The 12,030-nt window shown below is 49.3% G+C and overlaps 1 protein-coding gene across 1 annotated transcript in view; it reads right to left on the bottom strand.

The window, feature by feature from the left end:
* Positions 1–12,030, bottom strand: part of hbs1l (HBS1-like translational GTPase) — a 53,375-nt gene that overhangs the window by 6,382 nt on the left and 34,963 nt on the right. Inside the window, 6 exon segments of the mRNA XM_084462573.1 lie at positions 119–227; positions 4,142–4,232; positions 4,446–4,550; positions 9,615–9,662; positions 9,665–9,682; positions 9,831–9,948. Coding sequence (XP_084318699.1) covers positions 119–227; positions 4,142–4,232; positions 4,446–4,550; positions 9,615–9,662; positions 9,665–9,682; positions 9,831–9,948 — 489 coding nt within the window.

Below are 12,030 nucleotides of genomic sequence, written 5' to 3'. Positions count from 1 at the left end.
CACACAAGAGAACCAGTGTGCTATACCAGCATGCGCACGCACACAAACATGTAGTATGTTTTGTATGGGTGCATGTGTGTGTGTGTGTGTGTGTGTGTGTATTTATTCACACACTCACAGGGAAGCCTTTCGTGATGGGGAACTCAATGTTGAAGAGCAGCACTCGGGCCTTGAAGCGCGAGCAGACTCTGATTGGCTCCCTGAGGTCACAGAACACATAGCCCACACTGGACACACACACACACACACACACACACACACACACACACACACACACACACACACACACACACACACACACACCGCAGGGTTAAAGGGGTAGTTCAGAATTTTGGACAGAGCCTCATTTATGACTTAATCATGATGTTGTTGATTGATGGAGAGCATTTTCAGCTGATTCCATGTTGTCTCTCGTTCCGGCGTTAGCGGCATGCTAATGCTAGCACAATGCAGTACAAACGGCTAGCATTAGAAGAACTCACGTTAACATTCCACAGTGCACCCAAATCAAATATGAGGACCGTCTGTCGGAGGGTCATTTGAGTTTTTATACCATCATTTTTTAAGTCCAAATATGGTTGAAGCCACTCGTTAGTTCAGACCTATATGGCTCTCACTGTGAATAGACCTATATGACTCTCACTGTGAATAGACCTATATGGCTCTCACTGTGAATAGACCTATATGGCTCTCACTGTGAATAGACCTATATGGCTCTCACTGTGAATAGACCTATATGACTCTCACTGTGAATAGACCTATATGGCTCTCACTGTGAATAGACCTATATGACTCTCACTGTGAATAGACCTATATGCCTCTCACTGTGAATAGGGTTAGGGTGAGGGTTACCCTAACCCTCTCACTGTGAATGGGGTTAGGGTTAGGGTTACCCTAACCCTCTCACTGTGAATGGGGTTAGGGTTAGGGTTACCCTAACCCTCTCACTGTGAATAGGGTTAGGGTGAGGGTTACCCTAACCCTCTCACTGTGAATAGGGTTAGGGTGAGGGTTACCCTAACCCTCTCACTGTGAATAGGGTTAGGGTGAGGGTTACCCTAACCCTCTCACTGTGAATGGGGTTAGGGTTAGGGTTACCCTAACCCTCTCACTGTGAATAGGGTTAGGGTGAGGGTTACCCTAACCCTCTCACTGTGAATAGGGTTAGGGTGAGGGTTACTCTAACCCTCTCACTGTGAATAGGGTTAGGGTGAGGGTTACCCTAACCCTCTCACTGTGAATAGGGTTAGGGTTAGGGTTACCCTAACCCTCTCACTGTGAATAGGGTTAGGGTGAGGGTTACTCTAACCCTCTCACTGTGAATAGGGAGGCGGACAGAAGAGAAGACTATCATCTTCCTATCAACACAAACAAGTTGCAATGGCCACGTTTGAAAGGGATATGTCTGACTTTGATGAGGAGTTTCATTTATCTGGCGATCTTTACTGATAAGAGTTGTTTTCTGCCGGCTATTCTCAGCACAAGAACATACATGCCTCCGTTGGTTATGGTCAGAGCTCTGGAGGAGATCAAGTGAACATCCATAAGAAGCTCACTGATGTATAAGGTCATAGTTGGATAGAACTGGACAGTAGGACCCCACTCATCCGAACTTCAGAGATCCAAACCTCCCGGTCTACCGGACAGGCTTAAAAAACTTATTTTATTTTTTTGAGCCTGCTATCTGGCTACTGGTGGGATTTTCATTAGAGTACTGTAGACCTACATGTTGCCTGTAGGCTGTAGCCTACTGTCACGTTTCATTTCTTTGTTACTTTAATGTCGATCGCAAAACGCGCGCGAGAGCTGCATTCCTTGGCAGCCAGAAAGCGCGTCAGCAACCTGAAGCAGAGCAGCATCGAGTCATTTTCCGTTCCCAGTTAATGGACTTCAGGAACACAGACGTGTTGTAAGCATGTAGATTAGCCTACTAGACCTACTGTATTTGTTAAATAATAGCCTACAGCCTAGGCCACGTTAGCCTACATCGGTTGTTTAGGCTACAATAGCCTAAGACACGACAACCTGTCTGTCATTTCATTTATTTATTTATTTATTTATTGATTATCATTTGCTCTAATTGTTCTAATGTTGGGTTGTTTTTAGGCTATACCATTTTGTTCTGCGAATACAGTAGCCTATCGATGCAGCGTAGGCCTCATTTGAGAATAAAGTACTGTATTTGATCAAAGCACGCACTCAAGTGGAAATTCGGTTATTTTATTCTAGGCTACTGTAGGCCTATTATAGGCTAGGCTGTATGAGTATAGTTGGCTATTTGATTGCAATTTTGATGCATTTTCACAAGTAATTAAGGGTATTTATTGGTCTATTATGAGTCTATATGAAACAAGTACCACTTATTGAATTTGGTGCATTTTAACATGTTTCAGTCATCCGGACATTTCAGAGATACGAACGACCTTCGGTCCCGTTGGGTTGGGATAAGTGGGGTCTGTATGTATGTATAGGTACAGAACACCGACTATGAAGGTGGGACAAACAATCCTACGCTGTCTGATCAGAGAACGTTGAATGACTGACTGATCAGGATCCCTGTTATACTGAGAACATGTTGAATGACTGACTGATCAGGATCCCTGAGCTGTTATACTGAGAACATGTTGATGCTGTTATACTGAGAACATGTTGAATGACTGACTGATCAGGATCCCTGTGCTGTTATACTGAGAACATGTTGATGCTGTTATACTGAGAACATGTTGAATGACTGACTGATCAGGATCCCTGTGCTGTTATACTGAGAACATGTTGACTGACTGATCAGGATCCCTGTGCTGTGATACTGAGAACATGTTGAATTCTGTCACACTCAGTTCTGCCATCTACTGTCCTCTCTGGTCATTGTGACTCTTCATTACCAGAATCATCATTTCTCACTTATTTGTTTGGAGTGTTTAAAAGTGAGTTTTCTTTGAATGCTAGCCATTTCTACCGCATTGCGCTAGCATTAGCATGCCGCTAACGCCCGAACGAGAGCCAGCATGGAATCAGCTGAAAATGTTCTCCATCAATCAACAATATTATGGGTACATCGTAAATGAGTCTCTATGTCCAAAATTCAGAACTACCCCTTTAAACACACTCTTAACACATTAATGACTAGAGCAGAAACCCGTCATCAACCATCCCCCTGCTGAAGCCCTCTACAAGCGCCCGCCATCAACCATCCCCCTGCTGAAACCCTCTACAAGCGCCCGCCATCAACCATCCCCCTGCTGAACCCTCTACAAGCGCCCGCCATCAACCATCCCCCTGCTGAAACCCTCTACAAGCGCCCGCCATCAACCATCCCCCTGCTGAACCCTCTACAAGCGCCCGCCATCAACCATCCCCCTGCTGAACCCTCTACAAGCGCCCGCCATCAATCATCCCCCTGCTGAAACCCTCTACAAGCGCCCGCCATCAACCATCCCCCTGCTGAAACCCTCTACAAGCGCCCGCCATCAACCATCCCCCTGCTGAAACCCTCTACAAGCGCCCGCCATCAACCATCCCCCTGCTGAACCCTCTACAAGCGCCTTGGTCCGTCCACCCTCACAGTAGGGTGCTTCTGATCTGGTCCCAACGCCAGACTCAGGAGAGATCTTTCACTAATACACTATGTACGCTACGCTAACTACGCTAACTACAGTAACTACGCTAACTACGCTAACTACGCTAACTACGCTAACTACGCTAACAACGTTAACAACGCTAACTACGCTAACTACGGTAACTATGCTAACTACGCTAACTACGTAACTGCATGCTGCAGAGCTCTCTATCAGTCTGGGAAACTTCATGGGGCTCAAATCCTGGCAATTCGTTGGTTTCCCAGAAATCGCTACATCAAGCAGTAACGACTTTCCCGATCAGGCGCTCCCACCCATAGATATGCCCCGCCCATCTAACCTGGGCTAGCGTCTCTCATTTGCTGCTACGACCTGTCACTCTTTCAACTTTGAGCAGCTTGGGTGGCGGAGTGGCACAGACTCTTTATGTAGAATGTTGAGAGCAGCAATTCAGCTAGATACTCTGGAGAGAGACCATCTCTGATCTAACATGGCAGGATAGGTGACAGGCATGCGCCCCCCACTCTGCTGCCACCCATCCCGCCGTGTGAGATCAGTGGGCCTACTGGATCTTGATGATGTCAATCCCAGTGATGGTCAGGCTGACATGGTCTCCTGCTGCTGCCCAGTCTAGAGGCTCGTCATGGAGAGAGATCCCTGGAGGAGAGAGGGAGGGAGGGAGGGAGGGAGAGAGGGAGGGAGAGAGGGAGGGAGAGAGGGAGAGACAGACGGAGAGGCTGTGCTCGCATTTATTTGTACACCTCTTCCAATTGCCACTAGGTGGCACTGAGGTATCGTTCTCTAGTCGAGACTGAACATCTGAACACATCGTTTAATGGTGCCTGGTGGTGAGTACTGTAACCCACACACCTTTCACAGTGCAGGTCTCGTTGGGGGGCATAGCCAGCACCCTGTCTCCGGTCTGGATATACCCCGCCTCAATCTTCCCTGTCACACAGAAGCCTGAGCCCTGGTCTGCCACGGAGAGAGAGAGAGAGAGAGAGAGAGAGAGAGAGAGAGAGGGAGGGGGGGAGAGAGAGAGAGAGACAGAGAGACAGAGATAGAGGGAGAGAGAGAGAGAGAGGGAGATGGGGGGGAGAGAGAGAGAGGTTAGAACACAGGAGGGAGCCATAGTCACACTCTAAACCATTGGCACACTATTACTCATGGAGAGTGTTGCATGTGTGAGGGTTAGGGGAGAGTTAGTTGGAGGTAGTGAGGGTTAGGGTTAGTTGGAGGTAGTGAGGGTTAGGGGAGAGTTAGTTGGAGGTAGTGAGGGTTAGGGGAGAGTTAGTTGGAGGTAGTGAGGGTTAGGGGAGAGTTAGTTGGAGGTAGTGAGGGTTAGGGGAGAGTTAGTTGGAGGTAGTGAGGGTTAGGGGAGAGTTAGTTGGAGGTAGTGAGGGTTAGGGGAGAGTTAGTTGGAGGTAGTGAGGGTTAGGGGAGAGTTAGTTGGAGGTAGTGAGGGTTAGGGTTAGTTGGAGGTAGTGAGGGTTAGGGGAGAGTTAGTTGGAGGTAGTGAGGGTTAGGGTAGAGTTAGTTGGAGGTAGTGAGGGTTAGGGGAGAGTTAGTTGGAGGTAGTGAGGGTTAGGGGAGAGTTAGTTGGAGGTAGTGAGGGTTAGGGGAGAGTTAGTTGGAGGTAGTGAGGGTTAGGGGAGAGTTAGTTGGAGGTAGTGAGGGTTAGGGTTAGTTGGAGGTAGTGAGGGTTAGGGGAGAGTTAGTTGGAGGTAGTGAGGGTTAGGGGAGAGTTAGTTGGAGGTAGTGAGGGTTAGGGGAGAGTTAGTTGGAGGTAGTGAGGGTTAGGGGAGAGTTAGTTGGAGGAAGTGAGGGTTAGGGGAGAGTTAGTTGGAGGTAGTGAGGGTTAGGGGAGAGTTAGTTGGAGGTAGTGAGGGTTAGGGGAGAGTTAGTTGGAGGTAGTGAGGGTTAGGGGAGAGTTAGTTGGAGGTAGTGAGGGTTAGGGGAGAGTTAGCTGGAGGTAGTGAGGGTTAGGGGAGAGTTAGTTGGAGGTAGTGAGGGTTAGGGTTAGTTGGAGGTAGTGAGGGTTAGGGGAGAGTTAGTTGGAGGTAGTGAGGGTTAGGGGAGAGTTAGTTGGAGGTACTGAGGGTTAGGGGAGAGTTAGTTGGAGGTAGTGAGGGTTAGGGGAGAGTTAGTTGGAGGTAGTGAGGGTTAGGGGAGAGTTAGTTGGAGGTAGTGAGGGTTAGGGGAGAGTTAGTTGGAGGTAGTGAGGGTTAGGGGAGAGTTAGTTGGAGGTAGTGAGGGTTAGGGGAGAGTTAGTTGGAGGTAGTGAGGGTTAGGGGAGAGTTAGTTGGAGGTAGTGAGGGTTAGGGGAGAGTTAGTTGGAGGTAGTGAGGGTAAGGGGAGAGTTAGTTGGAGGTAGTGAGGGTTAGGGGAGAGTTAGTTGGAGGTAGTGAGGGTTAGGGGAGAGTTAGTTGGAGGTAGTGAGGGTTAGGGTTAGTTGGAGGTAGTGAGGGTTAGGGTTAGTTGGAGGTAGTGAGGGTTAGGGGAGAGTTAGTTGGAGGTAGTGAGGGTTAGGGGAGAGTTAGTTGGAGGTAGTGAGGGTTAGGGGAGAGTTAGTTGGAGGTAGTGAGGGTTAGGGTTAGTTGGAGGTAGTGAGGGTTAGGGGAGAGTTAGTTGGAGGTAGTGAGGGTTAGGGTTAGTTGGAGGTAGTGAGGGTTAGGGGAGAGTTAGTTGGAGGTAGTGAGGGTTAGGGGAGAGTTAGTTGGAGGTAGTGAGGGTTAGGGGAGAGTTAGTTGGAGGTAGTGAGGGTTAGGGTTAGTTGGAGGTAGTGAGGGTTAGGGGAGAGTTAGTTGGAGGTAGTGAGGGTTAGGGTTAGTTGGAGGTAGTGAGGGTTAGGGGAGAGTTAGTTGGAGGTAGTGAGGGTTAGGGGAGAGTTAGTTGGAGGTAGTGAGGGTTAGGGGAGAGTTAGTTGGAGGTAGTGAGGGTTAGGGGAGAGTTAGTTGGAGGTAGTGAGGGTTAGGGGAGAGTTAGTTGGAGGTAGTGAGGGTTAGGGGAGAGTTAGTTGGAGGTAGTGAGGGTTAGGGGAGAGTTAGTTGGAGGTAGTGAGGGTTAGGGGAGAGTTAGTTGGAGGTAGTGAGGGTTAGGGGAGAGTTAGTTGGAGGTAGTGAGGGTTAGGGGAGAGTTAGTTGGAGGTAGTGAGGGTTAGGGGAGAGTTAGTTGGAGGTAGTGAGGGTTAGGGGAGAGTTAGTTGGAGGTAGTGAGGGTTAGGGGAGAGTTAGTTGGAGGTAGTGAGGGTTAGGGGAGAGTTAGTTGGAGGTAGTGAGGGTTAGGGGAGAGTTAGTTGGAGGTAGTGAGGGTTAGGGGAGAGTTAGTTGGAGGTAGTGAGGGTTAGGGGAGAGTTAGTTGGAGGTAGTGAGGGTTAGGGGTTAGTTGGAGGTAGTGAGGGTTAGGGGAGAGTTAGTTGGAGGTAGTGAGGGTTAGGGGAGAGTTAGTTGGAGGTAGTGAGGGTTAGGGGAGAGTTAGTTGGAGGTAGTGAGGGTTAGGGGAGAGTTAGTTGGAGGTAGTGAGGGTTAGGGGAGAGTTAGTTGGAGGTAGTGAGGGTTAGGGGAGAGTTAGTTGGAGGTAGTGAGGGTTAGGGGAGAGTTAGTTGGAGGTAGTGAGGGTTAGGGGAGTTAGTTGGAGGTAGTGAGGGTTAGGGGAGAGTTAGTTGGAGGTAGTGAGGGTTAGGGGAGAGTTAGTTGGAGGTAGTGAGGGTTAGGGGAGAGTTAGTTGGAGGTAGTGAGGGTTAGGGGAGAGTTAGTTGGAGGTAGTGAGGGTTAGGGGAGAGTTAGTTGGAGGTAGTGAGGGTTAGGGGAGAGTTAGTTGGAGGTAGTGAGGGTTAGGGTTAGTTGGAGGTAGTGAGGGTTAGGGTTAGTTGGAGGTAGTGAGGGTTAGGGGAGAGTTAGTTGGAGGTAGTGAGGGTTAGGGGAGAGTTAGTTGGAGGTAGTGAGGGTTAGGGGAGAGTTAGTTGGAGGTAGTGAGGGTTAGGGGAGAGTTAGTTGGAGGTAGTGAGGGTTAGGGGAGAGTTAGTTGGAGGTAGTGAGGGTTAGGGGAGAGTTAGTTGGAGGTAGTGAGGGTTAGGGGAGAGTTAGTTGGAGGTAGTGAGGGTTAGGGGAGAGTTAGTTGGAGGTAGTGAGGGTTAGGGGAGAGTTAGTTGGAGGTAGTGAGGGTTAGGGGAGAGTTAGTTGGAGGTAGTGAGGGTTAGGGGAGAGTTAGTTGGAGGTAGTGAGGGTTAGGGGAGAGTTAGTTGGAGGTAGTGAGGGTTAGGGGAGAGTTAGTTGGAGGTAGTGAGGGTTAGGGGAGAGTTAGTTGGAGGTAGTGAGGGTTAGGGGAGAGTTAGTTGGAGGTAGTGAGGGTTAGGGGAGAGTTAGTTGGAGGTAGTGAGGGTTAGGGGAGAGTTAGTTGGAGGTAGTGAGGGTTAGGGGAGAGTTAGTTGGAGGTAGTGAGGGTTAGGGGAGAGTTAGTTGGAGGTAGTGAGGGTTAGGGGAGAGTTAGTTGGAGGTAGTGAGGGTTAGGGGAGAGTTAGTTGGAGGTAGTGAGGGTTAGGGGAGAGTTAGTTGGAGGTAGTGAGGGTTAGGGGAGAGTTAGTTGGAGGTAGTGAGGGTTAGGGGAGAGTTAGTTGGAGGTAGTGAGGGTTAGGGGAGAGTTAGTTGGAGGTAGGGAGGGTTAGGGGAGAGTTAGTTGGAGGTAGTAAGGGTTAGGGTTAGTTGGAGGTAGTGAGGGTTAGGGTTAGTTGGAGGTAGTGAGGGTTAGGGGAGAGTTAGTTGGAGGTAGTGAGGGTTAGGGGAGAGTTAGTTGGAGGTAGTGAGGGTTAGGGGAGAGTTAGTTGGAGGTAGTGAGGGTTAGGGGAGAGTTAGTTGGAGGTAGTGAGGGTTAGGGGAGAGTTAGTTGGAGGTAGTGAGGGTTAGGGGAGAGTTAGTTGGAGGTAGTGAGGGTTAGGGGAGAGTTAGTTGGAGGTAGTGAGGGTTAGGGGAGAGTTAGTTGGAGGTAGTGAGGGTTAGGGGAGAGTTAGTTGGAGGTAGTGAGGGTTAGGGGAGAGTTAGTTGGAGGTAGTGAGGGTTAGGGGAGAGTTAGTTGGAGGAAGTGAGGGTTAGGGGAGAGTTAGTTGGAGGTAGTGAGGGTTAGGGGAGAGTTAGTTGGAGGTAGTGAGGGTTAGGGGAGAGTTAGTTGGAGTAGTGAGGGTTAGGGGAGAGTTAGTTGGAGGTAGTGAGGGTTAGGGGAGAGTTAGTTGGAGGTAGTGAGGGTTAGGGGAGAGTTAGTTGGAGGTAGTGAGGGTTAGGGGAGAGTTAGTTGGAGGTAGTGAGGGTTAGGGGAGAGTTAGTTGGAGGTAGTGAGGGTTAGGGGAGAGTTAGTTGGAGGTAGTGAGGGTTAGGGGAGAGTTAGTTGGAGGTAGTGAGGGTTAGGGGAGAGTTAGTTGGAGGTAGTGAGGTTAGGGGAGAGTTAGTTGGAGGTACTGAGGGTTAGGGGAGAGTTAGTTGGAGGTACTGAGGGTTAGGGGAGAGTTAGTTGGAGGTAGTGAGGGTTAGGGGAGAGTTAGTTGGAGGTAGTGAGGGGTTAGGGGAGAGTTAGTTGAGGTAAGTGAGGGTTAGGGGAGAGTTAGTTGGAGGTAGTGAGGGTTAGGGGAGAGTTAGTTGGAGGTAGTGAGGGTTAGGGGAGAGTTAGTTGGAGGTAGTGAGGGTTAGGGGAGAGTTAGTTGGAGGTAGTGAGGGTTAGGGGAGAGTTAGTTGGAGGTAGTGAGGGTTAGGGGAGAGTTAGTTGGAGGTAGTGAGGGTTAGGGGAGAGTTAGTTGGAGGTAGTGAGGGTTAGGGGAGAGTTCGTTGGAGGTAGTGAGGGTTAGGGGAGAGTTAGTTGGAGGTAGTGAGGGTTAGGGAGAGTTAGTTGGAGGTAGTGAGGGTTAGGGGAGAGTTAGTTGGAGGTAGTGAGGGTTAGGGGAGAGTTAGTTGGAGGTAGTGAGGGTTAGGGGAGAGTTAGTTGGAGGTACTGAGGGTTAGAGGTGAGAGTTAGTTGGAGGTACTGAGGGTTAGGGTTAGCTGGAGGTAGGCTCACCTTTGAACACATCTGAGACACAGAGTCTGAAAGGCTTGTCTATAGACTCTGAGGGGGCTTGAAGGAATCTACAGAGAGAGAGAGAGAGAGAGAGAGAGAGAGACCATCATTATTTAAAAAAAAAAAATCAATCCACAAAGGTGTCTTCCATTATGACTTTTTTTGCATCTTGCATTTGACCTGGGACCCTGACCGGAAGATAATAAAGTTGTGTACCGATCTGCTCCAGCAGGCTGCAGCCAGAGTACCAGGATGTGAGGTCGGGGACGGCGCTCCTGGAGGTCACGTTCTCCCCCGACAGGCCGCTGGTAGGGATGTAGAACACATCAGAGTCCTGGGCCAGGAAAACAACACGGATTATCAGCACAGTCAGGGTAAGTGTGTATGTGTGTGCTGTGTATATGCATGTCTGTGGGTATGTGTGTGTGTATATGCGTGTGCGTGTGTGTGTATATGCATGTCTGTGGGTATGTGTGCGTGTGTGGTATATGCATGTCTGTGGGTATGTGTGTGTGTGTGTGTATATGCGTGTGCGTTGTGTGTGTGTGTGTAAGTGTGTGTGTATATGCATGTCTGTGGGTATGTGTGTGTGTGTGTGTATATGCGTGTGCGTGTGTGTGTATATGCATGTCTGTGGGTATGTGTGTGTGTGTGTGTATATGCGTGTGCGTGTGTGTGTATATGCATGTCTGTGGGTATGTGTGTGTGTGTGTATATGCGTGTGCGTGTGTGTGTATATGCGTGTGTGTGTGTGTGTATATTTATGTCTGTGGGTATGTATGTGTGTGTGTGTGTGTGTATATGCGTGTGCGTGTGTGTGTGTGTGTGTGGGGGGGGGGGGGGTTAGGACAGGTCAGACAGATTTCTACTGACCCTTGCAGACCAAAATAACTAGTGTTGGGCAAGTTACTTAATAAAAGTTATCAAGTAAAGTTACTGATTACTTTCTTTATGTTGTAATTAGACTACTTGCTAATTACTCTGTGAAAGATAATCAGATTACAAGTTACTTTACTCTTGAATTACTTTCTAAAACTAGATAATTTCTTACCCGAATCATAGAAGTGCTGGTCTAATATCAGTTTTGCATAAGAGACAGTTTTAAAAGCTGATCCTAGATGAGCACTCAGCACATTTTGACCCTGATGACAGAAACAGTTCAGCCACGCCGGCAGAGACCGCATGACTCAAAGTAATCACATTATTATTATTAGGTCAGGAACTAGTCTGATAATAATCCTGTACATTACAAGTAGCTGGAAGGAAGTCATGTGATTACAGCAATCCATTATTTAGTAGTCAGTTACTCTACTATGTTGGTAAAACAAATCAGTCTGGTCAGTCTGTAGTGATACCGTCCCACCACGCTGGTCAGTCTGTAGTGATACCGTCCCACCACGCTGGTCAGTCTGTAGTGATACCGTCCCACCACGCTGGTCAGTCTGTAGTGATACCGTCCCACCACGCTGGTCAGTCTGTAGTGATACCGTCCCACCACGCTGGTCAGTCTGTAGTGTTTCTACCGTCCCACCACGCTGGTCAGTCTGTAGTCTGGTCAGTCTGTAGTGTGATACCGTCCCACCACGCTGGTCAGTCTGTAGTGTGATACCGTCCCACCACGCTGGTCAGTCTGTAGTGCTACCGTCCCACCACGCTGGTCAGTCTGTAGTGCTACCGTCCCACCACGCTGGTCAGTCTGTAATGTTTCTACCGTCCCACCACGCTGGTCAGTCTGTAGTGTTTCTACCGTCCCACCACGCTGGTCAGTCTGTAGTGATACTGTCCCACCACGCTGGTCAGTCTGTAGTGATACCGTCCCACCACGCTGGTCAGTCTGTAGTGATACCGTCCCACCACGCTGGTCAGTCTGTAATGTTTCTACCGTTCCACCACGCTGGTCAGTCTGTAGTGTTTCTACCGTCCCACCACGCTGGTCAGTCTGTAGTGATACTGTCCCACCACGCTGGTCAGTCTGTAATGTTTCTACCGTTCCACCACGCTGGTCAGTCTGTAGTGTTTCTACCGTCCCACCACGCTGGTCAGTCTGTAGTGATACTGTCCCACCACGCTGGTCAGTCTGTAGTGATACCGTCCCACCACGCTGGTCAGATCTGTAGTGTTTCTACCGTCCCACCACGCTGGTCAGTCTGTAGTGTTTCTACCGTCCCACCACGCTGGTCAGTCTGTAGTGTTTCTACCGTCCCACCACGCTGGTCAGTCTGTAGTCTGGTCAGTCTGTAGTGCTGGTAAGTCTGTAATGTTGATACCCTCCCACCACGCAGGTCAGTCTGTAGTGATGGTCAGTCTGTAGTTATGGTCAGTCTTTAATGTTTCTACCGTCCCACCACGCTGGTCAGTCTGTAGACCGTCCCACCACGCTGGTCAGTCATATCATGTCTGTGCTGATACTCTTGGG

This window comes from Borostomias antarcticus, assembly GCF_949987555.1.
Source record: "Borostomias antarcticus genome assembly, contig: scaffold_235, whole genome shotgun sequence".
NCBI lineage: Eukaryota > Metazoa > Chordata > Actinopteri > Stomiiformes > Stomiidae > Borostomias > Borostomias antarcticus.
This window is presented reverse-complemented; position numbering and strand designations above follow the sequence as displayed.